General features: G+C 38.8%; 1 protein-coding gene across 2 annotated transcripts; it reads right to left on the reverse strand.

Moving 5' to 3' along the window:
- Positions 1–394: 394 nt before the first annotated feature.
- On the reverse strand, positions 395–27,205 carry ACTR3B (actin related protein 3B). 2 transcript variants are annotated; one of them, XM_030010027.2, is made up of 12 exons: positions 27,011–27,205; positions 19,332–19,387; positions 17,351–17,475; positions 16,239–16,349; positions 15,746–15,841; positions 15,484–15,591; positions 14,024–14,167; positions 13,231–13,404; positions 10,504–10,596; positions 2,481–2,606; positions 1,943–2,026; positions 395–1,338 (listed from the first exon to the last, which is right to left on the reverse strand). In XM_030010027.2, exons 1-12 carry the CDS (start codon positions 27,052–27,054, stop codon positions 1,204–1,206), a joined length of 1,296 nt encoding a protein of 431 aa, XP_029865887.1. In that variant the 5' UTR covers positions 27,055–27,205; the 3' UTR covers positions 395–1,203. The 2 variants fall into 2 exon arrangements, with proteins under 2 accessions (XP_029865887.1, XP_029865886.1); XM_030010026.2 differs by having other exon boundaries at positions 395–1,342; positions 27,011–27,203.
- Between the last annotated feature and the right edge of the window lie 651 nt (positions 27,206–27,856).

A 27,856-nucleotide genomic window follows, 5' to 3' on the forward strand; every position in this document is an offset into this window, starting at 1 on the left:
CTACACCAACTGTTACAAAACCTCTGCTGACAGAGATCAGATAAATATCAGCACAAAGCAGGATTTCCTACTCTATTTAGATATAAACATTGGAAGAACAAACACTGTATCCATAACACAAGAACATGTACCCATAATAGGGTAGTTAAGCCCTGGAACAGGTTGCCAGAGACATTAAGGAACCTCCATCCACAGAAACTTGACTGGCCCTGAGCAACCAGGTCTGACTTTGAAGTGAGCCCTGCACTGAGCAAGGCTCTGGACCAGAAATCTCCAGAGGTCCCTTCCAACTTCAGTGTTACGATGATTCCACGTATATTGACATATAAATGGAAAGCTAACCTTGTGAGAAAAAGTGGAGGAGCATGTAAATCAGGACTACCACAAACATTCATAAAGATGTTAACAGCTTTTATTTCACTGGTGCAAGGCCCGTGTGTCATCCACCACTCACCAACATCAAAACAAAACATCATCTTCTATAAAACAGTTTCAGAAAATTCAAAACAAAGTAACAGTGGCTATAATAAACTTCATACAATACTGTAAATCACTTAGTTTGTGTCATCCAAACAAGAACAAATCAGTTTCTAGCATACACGGCTTCCCCACCCCCCCAGAAATACCAGCACAACTCCAATACATGCCTCACACCTGGAAATGCGTAACATCACTCCATGACATTGATAGCTGTTCGTGCTTAGAACTAGTCATCAATTCACCCTACCAATATCATAAAATACAAAATGATATGAAAAACCTACATTTACAAAGTACAGTCCCAATCCTGCAATCTAATCCTTTTGGGCAGGTACCTGCATCCATTCCAGCACCCCTGAAGGCAATGTGGTATTTAGTGCTCCATTGCTAAAGATTTGATTGCAGAATCAGGGCACAAGTGGGAAAGGTTTAAACCTTTCCACAAGCAGTAAAACACTGCCTTATTCTTCTAGATTCAGTTTCAGTAGTATTTGCACAACCTCCTAAACCGAGACTTACCTATTTTCAATTACCTCACATTTAGGAAGAAAAGAAGGATAGGCTTTAAAGTAGTCAGCAGAGAAATGGCTTTTACTGAAATGACTTGGGGCTGTAAGTTGTGCTTTAGTGCACGGTGGTGATCCAAATGCTTCCAAGAGAGAACCACATCTTGCTTCAGTATTTACAGTATCTGCTGCCTTCCTCTGCTTTACATGAACTTCTTCACCAGCAAGATATCAGAGATCTTGTTTCCATTAGACGAGCATTATGACATGACTCCAAAAACAGGATTATGACGACAAATACTAGGGCCATACTCTTCATAGTCTTTCTTGGTGTGACATACTTGGAAAAACTCTGGCTATGAAAATATAAAACAAATTCCCTCAAAAGCATAAGAATGTATCAAGTAGAAAAAAACCAACAAATAAACTAATGACTTAACATTCTTGTAGATTGCACTTCATGATGTGGCATTACATTTTTTAAATAGAATAAAACTAGAAATACTAGGATATGAATATAATTAATCAAGAAAAGTTTTTCTGGACAGAAGACTGCTTTTAAACACAGCAATAAGAAATCCCACTTCGGAGACAGGAATTGCTCCCATTTTCCCGTATTTGCTTCTCTCTCAGGTTTAAGACCATTGATTTGGATCCTATATCCCTGAAGTCCTAACTAACCTCTAGTGCTGACTTTATTCTTGAAGGCACTATATTGCAACTATCATGTAAGAACTACTTCAGAATTATGTCAAATCATGATATCCCTACTCAAGTAAAGCTCCCACTTGCCCTGTACAAATTCTACTGAGATAAAAGTTGGGTAAGGATTCCAGAATGTGACACAGTTTAGGCTGTCACAATGAAAAGGTTTAAAACTTAGTACTCAGGTCAAATATAGCCAGAAGACAATATGCAATAAAAAAAAATTCAGAACAATTTTGATAAAGACTTACTGTTGAAGCCAGCATGGAACCGCCAAACCAAACTGCGTAACGCTGCATGTGATGTGTTATCACTTGAACTTCAACTGGTTTGGGCTAAGAAAAAACAGTCTGTATTTAGTTGGTTTACATTTTCTGGCAAGATCCTTACAAACTGAAAATGCTCAGACCCAGACATCTTCACCCGTTCACTCGCATCACTATCTCAGACTTATTACTCAGTCTGTCATGCTCCCTAGGAGACCAAGTCATAAAACTCTTCATGATTAGTATGCTGAAGGACACAACCGTTAAATCCCTCTTGCCTCCTGCTAAGATCACATGTCTCCTAGAAGGGAAACCAGAAATGCCCTTAGAGGCTCCTCACAGTAACTTTAAGATTCCTGTAGAGACATGTCATACATTACAAGGCCACCAACATGTTTAACAACACATTACTACTAAAATACTACTCATTTTACAACACTGCATTTTCACTAGTAAGGTGAAAATTCTGAACTTTATTTCTATCACTACTCATGTAATTAATGCACTTGAAATTCTTACTTACTTTTATCCGACCACCACTGAGTTCCTCACTAAGTCGCAATCTCGCATCCACTACTCTTTTCAAATCCCTTTGCAGTCGCCGTCCAAAGTCCCTGAACATCGTGGATCCTCCCGAAAGGACCACATTCTGTGCAGAAAATAAAAAGACACATTCTTTAAATCCATCTTCAAGCGAGTTTCCCAAAAGCCAACACTGCAGAGGTGACTATTTGGATCCTAATATCGTTAGGAAGCTGACAAGCTACACAGAACACCTTAAGCATTGCTCAATTTCCATAGGAGGTCCATGGTCGCCTACTTTCTTTTTTCCCCTTTGAAGAAGAATTTTACGTAGAATATGTTATTACAAAAGAGAAGGATTCCATTAAAACGCTGACCTAGTACCCTACATGTGCAGAGCAGCAGAAATAAGACACTACAACAAAAAGTTTCCCAGGGATGCTCATAGTAAGCAGATTTAGCCCCAATGCCAAATAAGGCTCTAGCTTTGTTACATTACTGTTAGTGTCTTTCCAGAAGCTGTAAAGTTATCTGGAACTCAATTTTTTTTATTTTAAAGAGTTAGACTCCTAAACATAGCAACAAGCAAGTCCAATAACTCTTCAAAAAGGTACGATACGTCCAAAGAGGACTGCAGTACAGGGAAAGATATAATGCCTTTCACTTTTCTTGTCTACACCTGCTTGGCTGGTACTACTTAGTTTTCAGAGCAGAACCAAAAGCCTCTGAGCCTGGACTTGTACTTGGATTTTGAATAGGGGTTTTAAAATGTCACAGCCTTAATTCTGATAATGTTGCAGGGTCATAGACTAACACAGAAGTCATTTTAAAGGTGGGGGGATTCAAAACAGGAACCCTGGAACACAACATAGGTAGCAACAAAAGTGCATTTCATAATCAGAAAAATTAACTCTATGTGACAAAACTGCATGCATGCCCCTGCATACTGCTGCAACTGCAAACCAAAGTGGCAATTAGTGCTTACTAAAACCACTTACATGCCTTAGACACATGCCCACAAGGAACTCAACTGAGATCACGAGTTCATTATACACAGGTCAAAGTATTGTATCTCGTTAATAGTTTTTGACACTGCAGACCAAGACTGTGCATGTAATGAAAGATTCCCTGAACCACTGTTTTCAGCCAGGAAGCCTGCACACAGACCTGAACAGTCAAAGACAGGCATAATAAGCATTCACGCTTGCAGGGTGCAGAAGTAACTGTTTATATTTTAAGCAACAGATAACAAGGAAAACCTTGTTTGTAACTTGTAAAGTGAGAAGCTGTTTGTTTATTCATGAAAAAAAAAAATCTCTGCACATCATAAAAACCATTACAGTACGAAAAAACTCATTTCTTCACAGCTTCAGATTACCTACAGTATAAAAGAGTGCATAACAAGGCAGGTGTACTTAAAAGAAAAGCACACATCCCCACAACATTACTGAAACATTTCCCAAAAGATAGAGGATGACAGAGAAAAGGAAAAGAGCCATATGCATAAACAGTAGCCAGAAACCACAGTTGGTCCTAAAATTAAAGCTGGAGGGAGATTCCCCCTGCTCCCCCCATCTCTTCCCCTGCCTCAAAGTAGTCACACACTCCACATGGGAAAACAAAATTGCTAATGAGGAAAAAAAAAAAAAAAAAAAGGCAACCACCAACCTGAGTGATGAAATAGCAATTAAAAAGATGCCATCAGAAAATATTACCTGGAGATAATGAAGTTGGAGAAGACTGTGAAAGCAATAATTCTATTCAAAGCAAATTAAACTTCAAGTATACTCCATAAAGTGGACAATGCTACCACTAAAAATAGATTTCAGAATACACCCGAGAATAATTGTTTGAATACATCTGAGACCAACTCATCCAACTACAGAGTTAGCAGTAACATTGGGAGGATCTCTTATCATTCCAGGGCTAGAAGCTAAGAGGTTACACCTTGCTCACATTATGATTATTCAAGTACTTCTACACACTGAAAGAAGTTTAACAATAATACTAGTCAAGGAGAACAGAACCACTAGGGTATACTTGTTGAAAAGGCGAGTCATCTCATTACCACGTATCTGGACAAGCCAGGCCAAGCAGAATTTTGGATATAAATAACTAGGTGACACCAACTGCCACTTCTTGACAGCACTGGGCCAAATCTGTGCTAACTCTTTAGCAGAAGACTGCTCATGTATGGGCTTCAGTAAGTTATCACAACTCAGCAGGTAAGTCTTCTGCAAAGAGGTAAGAAGCCAGGTAGTCCTCACTCACAACGAAAGCAGAATCCATACACATTCCCCACCCCTCAAACAACATACCCACCACTTACAAAGGACCCAGTGAAGGTGGGAAAAGACTGTCAGACTGGGGGGCGGCAGGGGGGGAACTAAATCACCCACACACAAAACCAAAAAAGAAGCAATAAACCACCCCCCCACAGCAAATACCTTCTCTAGGGTAACTGAGCATAACACAACACAGTAATTCCAGTAACTACTTAACAAAAAACATAACAATGAAGCATGCTAAATACATCTGTGGAGAAAGCTTACTAGTGATATTTGGGTTTTCAGCCCACCTGGGAATTCTCTGGCCTCCCAGAAAAAGACATCAAGGAAGTTAGGATTTAAGTATCTGTTTCCAGCTGATTCCTTTAAACAAGGCTTCTTCTGATGTTACTCTGCTCAAACACACTTCAGCTGGTTTAGCAGCTCTAAGCAGACCACAGGTTTCACAGCTAACACCGATTATCATACCATCTCACAGAAAGAAGCTCCAGCTGATTTTTACTTTTATAGCTAAATGGTTGAAAGTTGTTTCAAAAGAATGTATTCCCTTAGAAGAGAGGGATGAAGGCCTTCCACACACCTGAAAAAGCTAAGCACAACAAGTAAATAATGAAAGTAGGCCATTTCTGGGAGGAAACCAGAGTGTGAACACCAATCATCTCAGAGGGCTGGCAAGAAATTGCTCACTTCTCATCCATACCCTTTGCTTCTCTTATGAGCTCTAGGATATTGAGTTTCTCTCCATACAATTTCTGATATTATGCCGGTACAGTGTAATGCTGCAGAGGTATGAAGCTACCTAACAAAACAACTCAGTTACTGTAACAGAAATCTCTATGTAAATAAAACTTTACATAAAAAAATCAAAAAAGTTAAATTAGCTTCTGCAGAACTCAACACTACCATACACAAGGTGCTGAACTGGTTCATGCATCTTAACACTGCATCTTGTAACGTGGTATAAACGCACTCTCAGCTGGACACTTCAGACTTTGCAGCACCAAACTGAGAAGTATCCACTGCTTTTCTGGTAAATACGAACTTCAACAACACATCCCAGTTTCTCTTCTTTCCAAATGATAATTAATTCCAAATTAAAGTTGTTCAACATGACACAACCACGTCAGAGACATGTAACGAAAGCAATATATGACTGTTAATAAAAATTATTATAGGTAAAAACTGGAAGGTTCACAAGCTGAAGCCAAGCACTTCATGAGCAAGTAAATCAATCAAGCTACATGCCTCTTAATTTAGTTATAACAGGGCAATATTTGCCAATATTGCATGGAAAGTATAAGGAGAAATATTATACATATCAAACAACAAATATATTACAAAGAAGTAAATGTATTGCGAGAAACACTATTTTTTAAAATAAGTTTGACTTTTAATGATGAAGAAACAATTTCTGTTTCTTTAAAATCATGATTTTCAATGTTCATTTAACAGCTCGAGTAATAGCGAAAGATTTCGGCGTGACTTATGGTCATGCTATTCCGCAGAAATATGCCTGCACTCAGACACAAAAGTAACCACAAAATACTGCAGATGTACCGAGCTACTGTTAAACCAGCTAGCACGGGTAATGTTCTAAATTTAATTACAGCTGCGATAGGAATAAACAGGGCTTCTACCCAGTACTCCTCTGCTACACTGACAGCATTAATCACTCGGGGCTTCCACTTGAGGTAGCAGGAATACCCTTCCTTTCCCATGTCTCATCATCAGTGCCAATATAATGCAGATCTAACAGCCCGGCAGTCTCTCCAGCCATACCTCACCCCACAGAGCCTCCCCACTCTGCACTTAGTAGCAAACGCTGTCATTTTGCCGAAGCACAGATAAGCAAAAGTCAGTTGACCCCTATCCGGCCTCCTGCTTGAGGATACCTACAACTGTTGGAGAGGAAAGGCAAGAGCAGGGTTTATACAGCAAACAAGCTAGGCACCATCACAGCCCGTCTTCCTTGCCGCAGCTGGCGGAGGTCCAGCCGGAGGCGGCACGGCAGTCTGACAGCGCCATCTACACCCCACGCAGCGCCTGTGAAGCTGTTTTCACCCAACGCGATTACCAGCGATTCAAGGTAGAAGCGATGTTAGGGGGATTTTTACCACCCTTTTTAGCCTCCCGCACCCCAGATCTCTCCAGGCTTTGAGGATGGTTCGTTATGAGCTGGGCGGTCAACAGTTTAACCTTCTGAGAGACCGCTGATACAAGTGTAGTCCAAATCTTAATTGTCTCAGCAAGCTCAAGTTCACTATTATCCACAATAGCTGCACACCCAGCCAAAAAGTCACCTTCTCTAAGGAAAAAAGCCAATATCGTTAAAATCCTATCGCCATGCACCTGCGTTTCCACTGAAAACCTGGATGATTCATCTACAATAGAACACCACACTTGCCAATACACTACAGTCCCTACCTCATGTAATGTTTTCAGCTTGAGAAGCTAGCTTAAAAGTTTAAGGTCAAGGATGTTACCGCTTGATCCATCATGACTTGAATCATGAATATTTAAACATGCTTGGCTAGGGTCTTTCAGAGATATTTGACAGAATTTACCTAGTTTCAGATGTCACATCTCAAATTCTTTCATCCGTGTATTTGTGCCAAAACCACAGCAAAGTTAGAAGAAATCAATTGTTGGGACAGCCAATGACCCTACACTTACATCCTTTCTACTGGAGAAGGCACAGCCCTCAGAACTATCAATACTGTTCTTATCTCCTATTACCATCTAAACTCTGGAAGTATCTGCGGAGAAACTCTGGATGAGAAAAAAAGAAGATGAAGTAGAGTGTGGAGTAAGAGTGACAGTTTCTGAACCTGTTACCAACAAAAAATATTGTTTATTAGAATATCAAGCAGTTTTTAGAACTTCTGAAAGCCCTTTGTACACCTTTAAAGTTAGTATAACTATATTCACTAGGCAACAGTTAAATTCAGCTACTCTTTTTTGACACTAAGTGCCAAAACTCATGCCTTAACTGACAAGTGTCAGGACAAGTTTCAGAGCATTTCCAGGTTGAAAAGAGATTTTTAAATAGCAACTAGTATTAAAAACAACCAACACTAGCATCTGTTGTGGCTATACCACAGAGCAGATGTTTCCCACTGATGCAAGCTGGGTGTGCATGTTACACTGTGTTTAGTAGTATGCTCATAGTAACCTGAAAGCTGGGGGAAGGACTGCATTTTTATGCGGACCATAATCCCCATCATGATACTGCTCTCTCCCTCTACTTTCTCTGCATTTCTGTGATACCAGTTATACTATATATTTATGCAAATATGAGTTAAGTATAAGGAAAGGCGTGGAACAATATTTTAAGAAAAAAGGAAGCTAAAGAATTCTCAAATAAATAGAACTAGCGAAACTATATGTCTTTCCTCCCAAAGAATGCCAAGGGTGATGCAATGCCTCACCGAGTCCCACAAAAGCACAATCGCATTTCTAGCTGCATGCAGAATGGGTCATTTTTCAGTGGAATTCAACACACAGGAATAATCAACATAGCAAGGATGCCAGATTATTTCAGCCATAAGGTAAGATCCAAAATTACTCCTCTATCATTTCACCTGAGCACTCACTTATATTTCATTCCGCTTTCTGAAGATTTGAGTTTTGTTTAAAAAAAAAAAAAAAAAATCCACCTTATGTCTTCAAATTTTGATGCAAATCCCCTGGTTCCAAACCCAGCAGCCTACCCATCTTCTTCCATTTTAGTAGAGAGCAGCTCATCCCAAGCAATCCAGAACTCTGAACTCTGTGTTAGAGACACAGAATAAGAATATAAATCAATTCTTCCAAGCAATCACATTAAGATGGCGTAATCACGGGAATTAAAAGAGTGCATTGCTGGCAACCATTATACAATTAAAAAGGTTTCATCACGTGTGAAAGAATGTTTGTGCTTGGTATTGAACAGCTACAGGCTATGGGATCTGGCTGAAGAAGTCAGTCTTATGAAGGTCCTGCTGGTCCAAACATCAACATAAGGTAAAATAACTGGCCTCATAAGAGATACGTTGATGAGATTGGGAAACAGGGATACTGGCGATGAAACTAAAAAAAAAAAAAAAAAAAAGAGAAATACCATAGGACATCAAAAGATGGGTTGTGAAACAATGCTTCAAAGGCTACATACCACATATAACCTGCAAGAAGGGTACTTGCAGGTATTTTCTGCATAAACACTGAGGAAGAATCCAAATACATTTGATGGAAACCCAGCTCCAAAGCAGAGGGCCCTGGCTGGCCACCACGCAGCACTGTGGGCAAGTGAAATTGATAAACCACAGAAACTAAGAGAAAGTATGAGTGGATTTCTCCACCCATACACTGTTTTAAACAGCAAGAACAGAGATGCTTGTCCCTTTACAGTGACATTGCTTAAAGAAGATAACAAGCATTAGCATTAATAACTACTGATATCTATCATTACATTCAACAGGTAATTGTGTAACATTGCTTTAATTAAGCAAATATAATGAATAACAGAAAATGGAAAAACAAAGTCTCCACCAGTGGCAAGCCAAGGGAAAGTTATTTGCCTGCTGATTATGGTGAGGAAAGAGTAACTTAACCTCAATTTTTAAATACTTCTTTCCAGAAGTCAGTACCAATCCCTACCCTACCAAGCAATGAAGCTATTGCTCTATGGCAGCTTTGGTCTTTCAGGAAAAAAGCACAGACCCTAAGCACAACCAGACACTAAGAGTTTCCTAAAACCTTCTGCAACATATCTAAGCTTGAAGCCATTGAAGACATCTACTACAAAATTCACCCCACATATGAGCTTAAGTAGTTTTAACTTCCCGTTTTAACCTGCTCCACAGATTTGCTCTGAAGCACTATGTCTCATTCTAGATTACAGAGTATGTTTACTAGACAAGTAAAACAGACTGCAAAATTTTAATAGTTACGAATTACCCTGAGATACTACTTAGTTGGAACTTAATGCTCATTCTAATAGGTGAGGAAAACTACCACCTTTTACATGAGCAAGCAAACCTCTCCACGCTATTACTTTATGTTGTTATTTCCAAAAGGGCACTGCTGCTGCACAAGCAGAAAACAACCAGGAAGCGTAGGGTGTGCTGTCAATACAGAGAGAGATTGCCATAGGCTATGCCTGTCAGTACCTTCCTTTTCATTTCTTAAAGAATCAGTGACTGAAAATACTCTCTGGACTACACCCTGGGCAAGTTTAAAAAGGCCTAATTATTGTCTCCTAAAAGATTTTAAGTCTTCATGTACTTTAATACTGGGTTCAATACATGGCTAAAACTACAGACAGCGGGCAGATACAAGTCAAGACTATGAAAAAAATACACGTATTTGAAACCACTGCTTAATAAAGCAGGGGGCGGAAGGGAGTGAGAGGCGCAAGACCATGACGTAACCCTTAAAATGAGCAAAAGCCAAAGACCTTCATGCACAAGAATTCACATTACAAATGTCAGATACAAATAACATCCCTCTGTCTCAGCTCTTCAGGGACAATACTTACCTCTGTATCAAGCCACTGTTACAGATAACCCTTCTTTCAAAAAGAAAAAGCAGCAAACACCAAGTACTCTTCATTCAGAAGTAGAACTTTGTTTAACTTGAACTTTATCACAGTTCTCATAGTGGGGGAAGTGGTAGCTATGTATATGCTTCGTGGTGATGATGATGTTGATACTTAGGCTTCAAATAAATTAAGTTAATCTTACAACAGAAAGACCATACCTTATATAATGGACGCCGGACATCAATGGGACAGTTCTGTATAACTTCATCAACTACATCCGAAATGGATTCCATAAAATCAGGATTAGCAAACTAAAATGAAATAAAATAGGCATTAGATTTTTCATCCCAAGAATGGAAAAACAAAAAGGCAGAAGTGAGACTGTAGACAGATATTGCAATAGCACTTTTTGAAGGGGGCAGGTGGGAAGCAAAATCAGTATTACTCCTGCTCACCACTTATTCTACATTATAACAAAGCCACTTCTGTACAAGGGAAATGAGAATTCCTTTTCCTGCTGAGAAATTCAGATTCTCTTCCTTGGTCATAAATTCACTGTTTACAATTTATGCACCATGCACCTACTATTGCAGGTGAGAAAAGTTTGAGCTCTCCTGCAATATTAAACATACTGTTACTGTGCAACGTGGTCCTGTCTTTCCTTTTAAGTGAAATTGAAAACATCACTGTGCAAATCAGAATGTTCCCCCATAAAAATTTTCAACACTACTAAAATACTTGTTAAATTCCCACCCAAAAGTCAGAATTTTTCTAAGCACACAAAATCTCTAATATTCAAAAAAGGTATAAATACTCTAAGGCCTTGAGTGGAAGTCCCCATCAATGCAAACATCAATACAGTGCTAATGTATATTTCTGCATTTATAAGTACTCGAGAGTCAGAGATGCTAATGCTAGAAAACATTCTTGGACTAGTGGCAATTTTCCACTTTATTTTAAAGCTCATGTTAAATTTTAAGAACAGTTCATAGCCTAGGTTTTGCCCTTTCAGAGGTTAAACTTTGAGAAATTAAATGAATTATCAATACATAATAATATATTATTACAGATATATTATTATATAACTTTAAAAAACTTTCCCAAAGTTGTAAAAACTATTTGGGGATTTATATCCTAAACAAGATGAAGTATCTAACTGGATGAATAACAAAAGCCAAAACACAGCAAGTATATGTTGAACTGAAAGAGAAATTAGCAAAGGAAGTTGGCTTGGAGATGAGGAGCCAGAAGAATGATGTGAAAAATCCCCAAGAATTCAAGCTAATTTCTATAGTAAGAATTAATCATGCAAGAAGCTGAAACATGAAGCCACATAAATTAAAAGAGAAGAAAGAAGCGGTGTTGCTTCACACGGAGAGTTCTCATCTGAATGAACTACAGCCTGAAAACTTCTCCCAAGCTCTCCATAAAAGACATTGATAAAACAGCAGGGCAAAAGGAATAAGTAGAAATGAGAATTATGGCATCCAAAGCAGAGTATAACATGCTCCCAGAACGGGGACAAGAGAACTGACATGTGAAATTGCAGTCTGCTAGCAAACACCATATGGTTGGAGAATAGCAAGTAAAATACCTAATTTAAAAAGTGGAGAAATAATCTGGATAACTACAAACCCCAAAGCCTAACTTCAAGACTATTAAAGACTTCAGAACAAATTTTGTGAACTGAAAATAGGAAAAGATTACAAGACAGCTTTACCAAAGGCAGCTTTTACCTAGCTAACTTGATACCCTTTGAAGTGAGGAGTTAATGAAGTCCAGCGAGAAATTCTCTTTGGATGCAGTACGTATCATCTAGTGTGTTTTTCTTGTCTAGAAAGTCAGTTCAGTTTTTTTTTCAATACAGAGCCAAGAAACTATCAAGAAATGAAGAAAATGGAAATTAGTCCTTTATATCCTGTTCCTAACAGTCTTTGAAGGGACTATGGAAAGAGGAGCTATTAAAATGACATCTGACATGGGATTCAATGCCTCCCTGTAAGATCACATGGGTAAACAGCAGGGAGGACAAACTATTTAGCCCAGAGGTTTAATGCTGGCACAAGATCAGATGGCTACAAACCTACCACAAAGAGATTAAGGCTGGAATTTAGACAAAAGGTGAGAGAATGAGGTTTTTTAATATTCTTCTGATAGGAGGAAGGTAGACAAAGGGAAACTTCACCAGCGTTAATGTGGATCTCGATAAATTTTTTAATAGTATTGCAGATTATGGGTGCCTGCAATAAACTCAGTGGAGTGCACAGGAATGGAGAGAACCTTCTCTGCTATGCTGTAACATATTAAAACTTGACTCCTTCCTCTCCCGCAATATCACAATATCCTGAAGCTCACTCAAACTGGACTACCAAAAACCAGACAGACTAAGTATTGTAACATTTCCCAGAATTATACATGTTACTTATGACCACACCAACAGAGATTTCAATGGACTTCCCTCAAGGACCAATTCAGCATCCATGCTTTATAAACTGACTCAGTATCAAAAGCCAGTGTCCAAGACTTAGAATATTATCAATGCAACGCTACTATGCAGAGTAGTGCCCAAAGGGATTGGCAACATAACCAAATACACAGTATAAAGGCATACTGGTTTAAACCAATGCTGAAACAAAAAAGGAAAATACTATATAAAATCCGTAAGTTCAAACAATTTCTTCTCAATTTTAGATTGCCTTTAAAGAAACAAAATAAGATGTTTTTAATGTTATATAGGACATTAGAAAAATAATTATCTGCTGTGCTCTCGTTTTTCCGTGCTTAAGTTATCTCAGACTGTACATTGCTTGCAGTCAGGAGACTTACTGATATCTTACTTCCACGTGATGGCGCACTGGCACCAAAAATGACAGTACTTCCCTCCCCCTCCCTTCACTCACACAGTAAAGTTTCTATAACTTAATATTGCTAGTCCCTATTCTTACCTCAGGATGAAAGAAAATTTCAGGTCCGAGGAACCTTTCATAACCGACATCTATAACAAACTTGGTTTTGTTGATTGCATTGATGCCAGTATACTGTTTGATCCATTTTCGAGGATCGCCATCATACTTGGCAAATTCTTTCACTATGTCAGGGCAAATGTAACAGTATTTCTCCTGTTAAAAAATACCATACATTAAAAATCGCCAGAAAAATTATTCCATCATTGAATTAAAGTATAACACAATCAGAAAACAAAAATATGTGAGCATTCTTACAGATGGGGCTGTTCAACAGATGTTCTCACCCAAATGACTACTCAAGACTCAACCCTACAAGACAATGCACATGGCCTATTTGTTTCAAAAAGATTCCACACTGACTTATCTAGGTTAGTCTCTCTCAAAATGAAAACATCACACCCATTAGGTCTGTGATGATAAAGGAGTTCAATAGCGAGCTAACATTGCAAGATCAGACCCACACAATCACCATACTGACATTACATACATTTATTTTTTATTAAATTAAAAAGCAAATTTTAAACAAATCTAAAGCGTAAAATGCTGATTTAATGTGCAGAACATATTCAGTCCAAACAGTCTAGCATGAAGATTTTCTTCCTCTTTCTCCTTCCCCCGCACTTGATTGGATAAACCACCAGAAGCTTGCATAATTACAATACACTGCCTACATTTGCATTTTTAAGAGAGCCACTGGCAACTTGTTAAAGCCAAAAAAATTAGCTCAGAGAGTTTTATTTATGTATTTGTTAAGAGATAAAGAAGGGTGTACCTTTATGGCTTTTGCTGTCTCCAGAGATTGTTCAGGAGGAATTCCCACCTCTCTTTCCCTTAGGAGCTGTTGAATAAAGTAAGTAATATCTCTACCTGCAATAGGAATATGTTTGATGCAACTTCCAATTACATAGCCTTCTGCCTATGTAGGAGGAGAGGAGAAAAAATATTTAGGGAAAAAACTACTGCGTAGCAATAATTAACAGCAAAACTAACATTAATTTTTATAATACTTTGTTTTGGTTTTTAAGTATAAGTAAAATCTTGAAACTGCAAAATTACTATAAAAATGTGCAACCCACTGCAAAGTGGGTATTATTTCTATTTAAAAGGCCTTGATTACCACATATAAACAGATATTGATTATCTAATAGTGATAGACAAAAAAATCTTGCACACATTAGAAGACAAGTCTGATCAGATGGTTCCTTTTACGCATGATGTGAAAAGTAAATGTAATATAAATAGGCCATTCATGTCCTGTTTGAGAGTGAAAAATTAATAGCAAAAAGTATAAAATTTATTAGAATTCTCAGACAAGAAAAATCAAATGAAGTATTATCTAATGATAAGCACAATAAAAACAAGAAATCTATTTGCTGAAATTTTTCAGGATGCATTTACTGAAAACACTGGTATTGCTGAGCCAACATTATTTCTTCCCTTGCTTTTTTTTGCACTTTTCAGAGTTTCATATGGTAAATGCTGGTTTTTCCCAGTATTTCCCACATGAACAAAATACTGAGAAGATCAGGTTAATTCCAAAACGCAAGATAAAGTTAAAGGGAATCAAATTTTCACTTCTAAAATAACTGATCATTCAAGCATACTATATGCTTCAGAAATACACAAAATGACATCAACAGAACAGATGTCAGTATGCACAGATAATTATATATTTTTAACATCCTAACATAATTAAGCTGTATGAGATCAACCATGTATATGAACATGCATTTATACAAGCTTGTAGTTGTTTCCACACAAGCAGAGTTCACTAACTTCTAAAATACAATAAATCATATTAAAAAAGCACATGTTATCAGCTATATTAAAAAAATCAAAATGCAGGACAACAAAGAAGTTAGGACACTTCTTGTCAGACATTGGTGGCACCAGGAGATCCAAAACCATGATCAGCATTAAACAGAACTGGGGCATAACACTAACAGAACACAAGGTTTTACACAGAAATAGCCTTTAAGAGATGGCCTGACGATTCCTTACTGTGACCTTCCTATAGTCTGCAAACTAAATTAACTGCATAAATAAGTTCACATAATAAAATACTTACTTTTCAAAACAATCATAACAGAGGAAAAAAATCTCAAACAACCAAGCAACACTAAAAATTTTAAAATGAAGTTGCATTTGACACTTCCTACTTAACATCTATAGTAAACAAACCCCGTACTTGTCCAAACCACTGATAATTGCAAATTGCATCCTGCTACATACCACAGGAATTACGTGGGTCACTCCATCACCACTATCAATGACAATCCCAGTCAAAGTACGTTCTCCAACCTGCCGTGATGTCCAAGAGGCAGCTAAGGCCAACACTGCCTACATGAGAAAGAGTTTGTATTTAGAAGCAGGCAGAGTGTGCTAATTTACAGTCTCAGAAAACACTTTTCAAACATTTTAGACATGTGCGTACAGAAGACTATACATACTGCAGCTATACTGTACTTTAGAAGTATATATTCACTTTGTTCACCTGAACAGCAATGTAAAGTCCTGGTATGTTAAATGATTCAAACATGATTTCTGCAAGATACTCTCTGTTTTCTGGTGTGTTCAGTGGAGGCTCTGTCTGGGGGGCAAAAAAAAAAAAAGTTTTGAAGAAACATATCAATAGAGTCCTAATGGTTCATGCATTGATTAGCTTGGTATGGTAATCAAACATTTAGAACTCTCAGTGCACTCAAAAAAAATTTCAAACAGAATTTACTTTAAACAAAGTGATTGAAGCTTTTCAAAAACAAAATCCAACCTGCAGTAACCTGCATTGCAAAATGAACAGACTTTAGTTATAATGCAGCTTTACAGACTACTTTCCTCCTCCTCCTCCCTCCCCCCCCATCTCCCCCAGTTGCTGAAGAAATAAGACATATACAAAGAAAAATCCTCCAACAGAGCTACTTGTGCTTGGAACATTATTTAGTTTTCCTCTTACAAAAACATTTTCTTACCCAGTCACATTAACTCACCATTAAAAAATAGTGATCCTCAGGTTCAGCTCGTAGGTATTTAAAAATGACCTGCTCCATGAATCTCTCCATGAGGTCCCAGTCTTCAACAATACCATGTCGTATAGGCCACTGAAACAAGAAAACTTGTCAACACTCTAGACCATACAAGGATAATCAAACCCAGAAATACAAACAGCCTAAGTCCCCAAACTCTTACGTGTTCTGCAAGAATGAAAACACCTCATCTCATGGTTACCTTATGAAATCCTCCATTGTAATTTTAATTTAGAAGCACTATTTGAAGTTATCTCCTACTCCCAGGTACTTCAAATTGTGATTCCATCTTGCAGGACTACAAGTTAGAATCCAGACTCTATTCCTAATACTGCTATTGCTGTATTGCAGCACTGTGTTTTAATCTCTTTTTGTACAAATTTTATCATTTATAAAATTGAGAATCATACTTGGCTTCAATATGCCTTCCAATCTATAAACAGAAATAAAGACCACATAGGCTATATATTTTTCAACGAAAATTCTTGCAGGGATGATGTTTACAATTTGTTCAATGTTAAGAACACAGCTGACATTTAAGTAATACAGTAGGATGTATAAAATATTATTTTTTCCACATAATTCATAAGCCAGTAACATTTTGTAAGTAAAAGAAGTCCTTTACTACGGTATGGAAAATATGATTCACAGAAAAGCTGCATTGAAGACAGTCCTCCACAAAACAATTGTGACATTCCCTGAAGCAAAAGTATCCAACACATTACCCAGTTCATACGCCATGTTAAGAGAATACACTTTTAGCAAGGATTTAAATATTCATATTAAAATATGACTATTTTAATAGCTAATAATTTTGAAAACTGAACAGCTGCACTGTATCAATGGATATTTACACAAGGGTTCAAGCACCAAAACCACACAAGACAACACTAGTAAACCAGACGTTTAAAAAAAGGTAAAGCCATGAACCAAATCATGCAGTTTTTAAAAAGCAACAAAAATACTTTAGAAAAGAAGCAAATGCATGTTTTAAATGGCTATCAAAAAGTCCGAGAACATTATATAATAAAAATGTGAAACTTTGGAAAGACTTCTTAAAAATACTCAATGCTTACCTTTGTAGCATAGGTAGGTTTATCTATGGCTTCATCTCCTATGAAAAAGTCCAGATCATCAACGCCTTTCATTACCCTCCTTTGAGCCTGGTCACCTACTTTGGCTGATTCTCGGATTGCAATACCTTAGAATAAAATCCAAACAAATCAAAACAAAATTAAAACAGCTAAATACCAAGTAATGAATATTTCTTTACTTAAGGATTCTTTTCCAGAAATGAAAATTAGCATATAGAAAGCATAGTTTCCAGAAAGTAGAAATTATGTAAGTATCTACTGACAAGCCAATATAGCAGAGCTCATTCTCACTGCATCACGCAGGATTCTGGTCACCCATCCCTCATTAACGTAAATAGTAACTCAGAGGAAATCTTAAAAATGTATTCTGTTACAGACTACAGCAGTCACTAAACCTGTGCAAGTGCAGCACTGCACTGGAGATATTCCTTAAGCCAGTAAGCAACATGATTTTCTGAGTTTCAAGTCTAGAATTAAGAGCACAGGAGGGGAAGAAAATAAACTATGTACCTCAGAAATAAGTATTGGAGTCATTATCCCAGTTGGTGAGAAGGAGGAAGGGGGGAGGGGAGAAATCAATTTGCAGTGCTACAGAGAAATCTTCAGAGACACTTATGCTTCCCATTAGCAGGCTGCAACTATCACTAGAATTATTAGGTGATGGCTGCTATAGGCAAGAAGATGAGACAGCAAAAAAAAAAAAATCTGGGGCAAGCTATAAATAAAAATGGAATAAAGTACTCTAAAATATAATCTTATTTATATACAGTTTTCTTTTAATAGGTCATAATCAGGATCTAAATAACATGTAAATGGAAATGCAGAGTAGACAGGCATCATCCACAAACATGCCAAATACTATCAGCACCAAAAATTACTGACAGGCAAACAATTCTTTTGGAAACACATCTAAGCCCCAACAAGTTTATAGTTTTATAAAACAGGACTTATAACAAATTCACAGGAAACTCCTGCTATCCCACTTCTTTAACATAAGACATTTAAATCTTTACCAGTGGCTTAGGTTTGAATTTTGTACAATACTTAAACTAGTAAGACTATAACCAGTACTGCAGCCATGTCTGCTAAAGAACACGTCCCCCTCCACCTCTTTGGCCTCCGATTACCTTTATTATTTCCTTATCTTTATACCTTCTACTGTGAGTAGCTACAAGGCAGTCTAGATGCATTAATAAGTAGTTAATTGACAAAGTTCACAAAAAGTGAAAGGCAGTGTTTAACGTAAATGGAGATAACCATGAGATAATATATGCCATTATAGATGTAAATACATAGTCAGTGCTAATAGTTATAAATACGTATAGCATTTGAGAGAAACTATTAAGATCACAATTAAAATCAAGAACACCAGAAAGGTATAACATTTTAAACAAGTTTAATATACAAAAAAATGAAGAGTAAATCTGCTCAACAAAAGCACGTTAAATGGGCACAAACATTTTAATTGGTAAACACACACCCAAAAGAACATTTTCTAACAGGAACAACTTTTTTGAATATTAAACTGTCTACAGTCCCAGACAATGTAAATAAGGCAGACACCACCTGCACTTTAGTACTTAATTTGATTGGAAGCCTTCCCCAGATTATCCGGGCAGTAACCATGGTGTCAGGTAGACAGGAGGTAAATTGCCTTCTGCCTACTCAAGAGTCCTGGCAGAAAAATAATGGAGATAAAAAGGAAATTGGACTGGAGTTCTCTTCATCTTTGTCATAGCAACCAAGAGCTGATTTAATGAGCAACAGTCCTAGCTAATTGCAAACAAGGAGTTCTGTTTAGCTACACTCTAGCCAAAGATGCTAACGCAATGAGTATCACTTCCCAGATGGACAAGAGACTATGAAGGCTGAGCTGGGAGTTGGAAAGCATGTCATTTACTCATGAAAATGCTCAGTGATAGCGGTGTATATTAGAATTTGGAGGGACAAAAAAATTACTCACATGATGGGATAATGAACTGAGGTTCTGTATTTCCTGCATAGCCAAGTTTCGTATACCTAGAAAAAGAATGGTCACGACGTCATTAGATGGACTTAGATGTAAAAAAAGAAAGAAAAACAAACCTTCAATTAACTACATTTCTTAAAGCAAAGGCCAAACAATCGCATACCACATCTATATTTTCTGGGTTATGCTTTCAAGTGTCATCCTGCTGAGAAGAAAACTCAGAAGTGGTAAATATTTTAGGTGTTACTTATTTTTCAGACACCTTCAGCTTACAAATTTTGGTAGTGTTTTTTCTGAACTATGAAATCTCAAAACTCAGCTCTTGCTTCTCCATCTCGTTGACCAGCTATGACAAAAGATGGGCAGGCAACATTACACCCTTTGGTAAGAAACGGGCTGTGCAGATCTTACCTTTCAGAAAGCTACCATGACCCAAAGATGTCATTAGACTTTGCATATTTGTTTAATATTGTCAAACACAGGAAAAAAAAATAGCGTGTCTTAAGAACAAACCACAGTTCAGAACTCTAGTTGCAATCCAGACAAAAATCCCTTTCATGCCTTGCACAAACCACTCTGTCACAGGTATAGTATCTGTGTGTGGTAATCTATACATACTACACCAAGGTAAGCATGCATTGATGAAATGCTTTAGAAATGGGCAGCAGATGGTACAAAACATTGTCAGTCGCTTTCAATATACATATAATATCTATTTGAACAAGTAAAGGATCAAGAGAAAAAAGAAACTGATAACTTGGAGATGAAAAAAAAAGGAATTTTCACACAAAACCTAAAATCTCTGCATGGTGTTGCTGGCTGCAAGCTAGTTCAGGTCTTGAGCAACTAGAAATAATTAACGTCCCAGACTATGAAAAACAGCTTTAATTCCTAGGAGAAAAAGAAATTCAGAAGCAATTTCAAAAAAAAAAAAAAAAAAAAAAGGAAAAGACCCAACAAAATGAATTGAATGGTCGCAGAGACCGAAGTCTCTCTAATATTGTCATTAGATTGGAACAGAAGTACAACGATAGCATGATTAGAGGGAAATCAGCATTATTCACATCCATTTTTACCATGAAAACCTAAAGCCATGACATTTTTAAATGAGACCAGTCACATTCTAGGTCCTAAACTGAATTTAGGGTCTTTGTCTACAGCCTGCTCTCAATATTTGCAAACAATATTACGCCATCACTAAAGCAGAGAGGGTTGCTTCCTCATTAACAGCTTAAACAGTAAGTTCCCCTTTATGGAGCATTTGGCATAAGAACACTCATTAAAAGTCAGTTTGCTTAGATAAAGGAATTAAATCAGAACAGAATTAGCAATGACCTTGGAATTTAAATACTATATTTTCAACATCTCTTCAAAGCTATAGCTTCGATAGACTTCAAATAATAGTTAAAAAAAAACATCTTCCCCAAGGCTAAAAAGACAAGGACTGTGTTTTGGGGGCAAGGGTTTGTTGTATTTTTAATCATTATATAGGCATATGCTTTCAGTCTAATCCAAAATATTTATGCATACTTTCTGTGGCTCTCAAAAAATACAATCAGGACATTAAATTAGACTTATTTGTAAAGAAGGCCATTACTAGTAAGAATTGGTTTTATGATTAGTATTGCATAGTTTCTTCACATTTTTAGGATGCGGCCTACCTAGGCAATATTGTTAAAATGTAACAAGCAACAACAGGAGTTATACTGACATTTAAGATGCATTACATGATACTTCCTCTTCATGTCTCTCTGAAAAGGGTTTTGCTCAAATGCACATAGTGAGGACCAAGGAAACCATTTTTGGATTCAAGAGACCGAGTTCTAAGACTTAGAAATGGCAATCAGGCAGAAACCTCATGAAAACAGCCCTTCAAGCCCCAGTGACAAAAAAAAAAGTCAATATATATGTATCTACACATATACCTAAGCATGTAAAAATGCATATATACTTTTTATACAATTTTTATATGTGTGTGCATATATATATATATATATATATATATGTAAAATTAAAGGTTCCTACAATATAACCAGAACTCATTTCTTACATTAAACTATGGCTGAGAGGCGAGTTCGGTCTGCCATCTTTTCCCCCATCTACACACATGCTAAACTCACACCCAGTCACAGTATTAAAAGAAAACACGCTCTAAAAGTCAACTTGGGCTATCAGTCTGCAAACCTTCCCTCTCAAGCAGGTATCAAATCCCCCTACTAGAATAACTTAAAGTTACCAAAAGCCTATAGCTCAATATTTTACCAATTTATTTTTTCACTCACTGAATTAACTCCTGTTAAAACTATGGGATAAGTTTATTTCTCAGTATCAGTGAAAAATAGTTCTCTTCAAAGAACACATCTCACAGAAGATAACATGTGGAAAGATTTCTTTTGCATGCCATTAATCCATGAAGGATTAATACTAGAACTATGAGAATAACCAAATTCTCAGTGCAATGTTGAAGCAAGGAAATGAAAAAAAGCTGTTCAAAAAAAAAAATCTCTTTAGGATCAAACAAGAGACAGACTCGAACAAGCAGCCATATTTCAGTTGTTTTGACAAAACCAGATGGGAGGGAAACTCAAACTACTCTCAAAACCACTGAGGAAGAGAAGAAAAAGAGACAATGCAATTGTGCTGCCCTTTCTTACCAAGTAGCCTGTTCACTCAGGACATGGCAGACTTGGTCCCAGATTTTTCTTCTGCCCAGCAGGACCCAAACACATTCCACCTTCCAGCACCATACCCAAGAGCACATTAAAGTGTTTGGGTGACCCACTTCCCGGACCTCCTACAGAGACCGTTCCCTTTTATACAAGATATTTAAATATTCATTGACCTGAAAGGCTCTGGACTTAAACAGTTAGAGAGGTTACCTGGTCTCCAGTCCCTTCTCCAATGAATATTTAAGCATCTAAAACATGGTTTTGTTTCTCCTGGGTTACAGCCTAGCAGACTAATGGTAATGCAACGTCTTGTGATCTGTAAATTACAGACAGCTGCAGGGAATGCGTAGATAATCAGTATTCCAACTTAATTTCATTAGAAGTAACAGATTTATTGCCAGTGAGATAGGAACCTACTGGAAACTCTCCAAAATATAGGATACTGGAGACTGCATTAAAGATTAGTAGAAAACTGATTTAATAGACTAAAGCTATTTTATGCAAGGGGATTTGAAGGGACTACTCATTTTAAAAAAATCATCTGAAAATTATATATTGTTGAAACAAGCAGTTTCTAAACATAAAGATCATTCTCTAGTACATCCTGTTTTTCCCAGGTGATGAGTTAATACACAAATCAGTTTCACTAGCTTTTTCTGAGGAATGGTATGTCCTAACCACCTTCTTTTCTGAGGTCCTACCATGAAAAAAATGGAAAAACTTAACATAGAAAAATGACTGCAAAATGCAGACATAGACCAAACCTGGAAGCAGATACTGCACCCTCAACCATTTTAAAGAGCAGGGATGTATTCTGGAAAATTCTTACTAAAGCATGAGAACATAATTTAGGCATGTAAAAATTACAAACTCAGGCAGTTGCTTTATCTATCTCAAAATACAAGACATCAATTTTTTCTCTGGACAAGCATGCAAAAGACCAAAGCCCAGCTGTGAACATTTTAGCATTTCCTCAATTTCTATTGTTTTTTGGTCCAGATCTTTAAAACAATGTGTTGCATCCACAAAAAAGCTCTGAAGAGATAGAAATGAAGTGACTGAAAACAGCAAAATGCATTAATAAAGTCCTGTAAACAAACAAAAAATACCCTCTGTAAAGAGAACACTGTCTCTGACAGCTAAGATGCTAAATAACTAAGTTATTACTGCCAGAACACCTGTGATGCCGTGCTGCCATAAACAGACTGTATTATCATTATTACAAATATGCCTGAGAAACTCGCAACACAAGGTTCTTTGTAAAGATGTGGAAAGGCACTTCTGAAATGAAAGAGGATGTGATGAAGGAATGGGAATGAAGAAAGAAGGGATGAAGGAGGAAATATCAAACAGAAGAAATCTACTATGTCTCCACAATTTACCCAAGAGCACCAGCAGGCACTATAGGAATAAAGCATACATTAGAGCCATTGCTTTTTTTGAGAGACTCTAGGACTTTACAGGACTGAAGCCTGTGATTATAAACACCAGTTAATTAACCCAGGCTCCTTAGACCTAGAACAGCAATTACAATAATGCCTGTTCACAAGTTTCACATGTGAAGAGCAGAGGTAATACTTGGCTAAAGCAACTCATTTAGCATCAGAAATATAATAAGAGGGGGAAAATGTAACATGTTCTGAGGTTCCAGCTATCTCAATAGCCCAGCAACAAAAACAACGAACACCCTAAGCTTCACATTTTAAGACAAGTCCAGCTCACTTCTCCCAGAAATCAAGTATTTAACTATAAGCTCATCAGTAAGACTTTATCAAAGTTATTTCTCTTTACTAAAAGAAAAATGGAGTGACTTCAATAAAATACACCCAAAATAGAAGTATTCCTCGGTGTCTGCAAATACACACACAGAAGAGGAGAGAGGTATTTTAAGACATCTTTGTTTCGCACACCCACCTACTAGCATTCTGATGTCCCACAGCTAAATGCCAGTTAATAAAACTAGTTATAAAGTATAAAGCTACTTAAAACAGCAACACCAAAAACGCCTGGTAGTCCTAACAAACTAAAAATAGCATGCCCTTCTCCACAAAAAGACAGATAGCAATGTGTAAACTGATCACGAGGAAAACCTCATGCAAAGAAAATGAAGATGTAGTGCATCAAAATTGAAGTAGGACAAGTCATTTGCAAGTCCTAATGGAAAAGATGAGAGCAAATTATTACCGCTTTCTGCAAAATTTATTAATAAAGAGTGAACAGTTATGACAAAGAAAGTTCAAGTCATCTATCCAATAGAGAAAAGGAATGTTATCCTGTCCTGCTACGACACTATGTTTCTCACTACCTATTTTCTATACACTTGCTGTTGCTTTTTTTTTGTTTTCCTGAGAAATTCCAGCGTTTTACAGGACTGAGGCCTATGGCTGCAAACAACAGTAAATTAAACCAGGCTCCTTACACACAAAACAACAACAAAAAGAGTCTTTTCCAAGACTTCTTAAATCCCCTTACACAAAAAGAACAGAGATTAGTGCCTGGACAAAGCACCTTATTCATTATCAGAGATGTAAGTAGAAAAGTGGATTTTATATACGTAATGCTCCACAGTGCATGTCTGCATATACCTTTTCCTTTCTGCTATACTCTTCCTAGTTTTTCATCTGAAAACCCTTTCATGAATAATTTGAATGAATTGTTTGAAGCTCGTATCCCAAAGTAGATTCATTCTAACAATAAGAAGGTTTTCAGCCCACACAGAGGAAAATTCCAGAGACTGTGTATCAATGAGTCAAGCTACTTCTTCTGGCTGCTTTGGTTCAGACTCTTATTTCTTCTTGAATTCTGCAAAATAACTTATTTCAAATTCAATAACCTCATTGCTGAAAAGTCTTCCACATTTCAGTGCCCTGCAGCAAAGCCAAGCAGAAGTCCCATCAGCAGAGACACCATGTTGTCTCATATGAATTAAGATCATTTGGAGGCATGGAAATACAAAGTCACATCATTTGGAGACTATCTGAACCCTTCCTGAAACAAACCGATATACACACCCCCACAAACAAACTCCACCAGTTTTTCCATGCAAGCACTAAATAGATTTTAGAACTTCTACTTAAATTATTATGTCTCTGAAAGGACACAATAAACCATTTTCTATCCTTATTTATTTTGTACAACTGTTCATCAGCAGTATCTGCCTGCTATAATTACTCCACAAACTGAGAGCAAAGATGATCTCCCGCAAAAGACAGACATTGCATTTAATGCATTTTCTGGATTTTGTAGTTTATACTGTAGCCTTTTTAAAGGATCCACCTAGAGCTCCCATTTCTCTCCCTGAAAAACTCTTCAAAACTTTCAAGTAACATTCCTGTAACACCAACAGTTCTGTGGAGAACAGATATTTAAAATATCTTCAGCAAGTAAATAGAAGGAACATGGGAAACTACCAAGGAGTATCTAATGCACAGGCAGAATTACATGCAGATGGAACCCAGTCTCTATTCTACTCCCAAAGTTTCCAGCTGTGGACTCCAGTATTCCCCACTGAGGGGACAAAGCTGCTTTCTAGTACAGTAAGGTATAAACAGAAATATGACAAGAGACTTCTAAAAGTTGTATGACAGTTTAATAGAGACTTATTTCAAAATATGAAACACTTTTTCAGGAGAAGGCAGTGTGACACTGGAAAGTACTTTCTCTGGTTATCTAGGAGGTTGGGGTTTTTGTTTGGTTGATTTGGTTTTGGGTTTGTTTTTTTTAAGATGGCTCAGTTTTGGAAATTTTAAAGGTAACTTTCCAAGCATTAAAGAAATGAAAATAGTGCTGCAAATTCCTTGCAGAGGAAAGGTCTATTATTGCAAAAAATTAACACAATCAGTGACACCAACGCAGAGCCTGACAAGTAAAGTTACTGGCTGAATAGTTACTCATGGACTGGTGTCTCCACTCCTCCTCAGAAGTGTCTGTAACTGTTGGGCCAAAGGAAAGATATTAGCAAAAGCACACCACATATTCAGTATCACCTTCATTACAGCTCCCTCTGACACCTCCCACTCCTGAGGCACAGCAGAACTGCTCTACTGGATGATGAATGGGTCTTCTCTAGTCACAGACAGGTAGGAGAGACCTGTTCCTGAAATGCCTCCCAAGCATAGCCTCTGCAATTCAGATTCATTTTAGTCCTCAAAGACTACAGTTACAAAACTTGTGGTTCAGCTAAACATAGAATAAATCTCACACTGATTTGGCAAAGGTGAAGAAGGGATGACCTAATGACAAAGAAATACCACCAGTGTAAGACAGCCAGCTCCCATCTCATTGCTGGCCGGAGGTAATACCTGGAAAGGTTCAAGAAGATGTACATGCTGTCTAGAGGCACAGCCAGATGCAATCTGGCAAGGCCACTGCGGTCCAGGTACTGTGCATTAAAGGAGAGGCCACAGCCCAGCAAGCACACCTCACCTGCCTCTGGACCACAGTCAGTGCTGGCTCGTAGCTCCCAGGCAAAGCAAACACGTGTCCCCTTTCTCCAGGCAGTCATTTGAAATAAGCCATCCCCAATTTTAGCATTTTAACCATACAATAGTTTACAAAGTCAGAGAACGTGAACAAAAACCGGACCCAAGAGCAGAAAAGGGCACACAGAAACACACCGTCCCCGCAGGCACACGGCCTGCCCGGGCCACACAGTTGGGCTACGGCAGGACTGACTGCCCTGCTCCAAACACCCGACGGGGAGGAAGGGCAGGAGGAGGAGGAGGGTACTCAGTGGAGGGCGGTGGGCAGCGGCAGCAGCCGCCCCAGCGGCGGAGAGGCCCGCAGGGGAGGGAGACCCTCCGCCACAGGGGCGACAGGCCGAGAGGAGACCGGGACATGTGAGAGGAGAAGGGACTCTCCTCGCCCTCGCCGGCGGCGGGAGGCGGCTGAGGGGCGCCGGCACGGCGGAGACACCCCCCCCCCCCCACCCCACACACACACTCCCCAGAAAGGGGACTGGCAGCGCCGGTGTCCCGTCCCCCCCCGCCCCGTCCCCGCACTCACCCGGTGCCTCCGTCTATCACGCAGGGGGGCAGGTAGCTCGCCATGCTGGGGAGCCGGCACTGCGGGCCCTACGCCACCATCCAGGCCGCCGCCGGCTCCCCCGGCCCGGCCCGGCGCGGCCTCACTGCATCGGCGGCGGAGGGGCGGCGGGCACCATGCAGCCGCCTGTCAGCGCCGCCCTCGGAGCGCATGCGCCGCCCGCCGCCGCCACGTGACGCGGCCTCCGCCGCTTTCCGCCCCCGCCGCTCGGCGGGCCGCCATCTTGGGTCGGGGCGGCGGGCTGGGGAGGGCGGTGGTGCGGGCGGCCGCGGCCCGCTGCGGGCTCTGGGGGGCGGGTGGAGAAGCTTGTCAGAGTCCGGGCGTGTCAACGGGGCCGTAGGCTTGTGCTGGGCTTGATGCCGTACTCGCCTACCTGCTTTCTGAGGGGCGCTCCTTTATCCAGGCCGGTGCCTCAGGCTTGTCAGCCGGGGCTGGCCCCAGCAAGGACGCGCTGAACAAGATGGATTTCATCAGCTTAAAAGCTTCTTTAAAGCCGTGTATGACCACAAAGGATACAGTGCGTGTGTGGGGGGAGAAAGGGTTCACCACCCCCCAGCAAACACTGCAGATGCTGCTGCCCTTCGGAGCAAGACTTGCTTCACAGTTCACGTTTCAGTGAAGGTGGGGTTTGCCCCAGGGAAAAAACACCAACATTGAACCAGTCAATTGTAAAAAACAGAAAGCTGTGTTTCTCCAGGCACAGGTGGCCATGCTACAGCCCACAAATCCTCCGGGTTGGCCATAAACAGGCCCAGAATACAATATATTAGTACGCTTAAAGCACTTTAAGAAACAAGAAAAAAAGGC

This window comes from Aquila chrysaetos, chromosome 3 (assembly GCF_900496995.4).
Source record: "Aquila chrysaetos chrysaetos chromosome 3, bAquChr1.4, whole genome shotgun sequence".
Lineage (NCBI taxonomy): Eukaryota > Metazoa > Chordata > Aves > Accipitriformes > Accipitridae > Aquila > Aquila chrysaetos.

Coding starts and splice junctions, on each gene's coding strand:
- ACTR3B (XM_030010027.2), bottom strand. CDS start 27,054: ATGGCGAGCTACCTGCCCCCCTGCGTGATAGACGGAGGCACCGG. Junction 13,405..14,023: donor AGACAGCAAAAGCCATAAAG/GTACACCCTTCT, acceptor ATTTTTTAACAG/GAGAAATACTGTTACATTTG. Junction 2,027..2,480: donor TCAGTGGTGGTCGGATAAAA/GTAAGTAAGAAT, acceptor GTTTTTTCTTAG/CCCAAACCAGTTGAAGTTCA.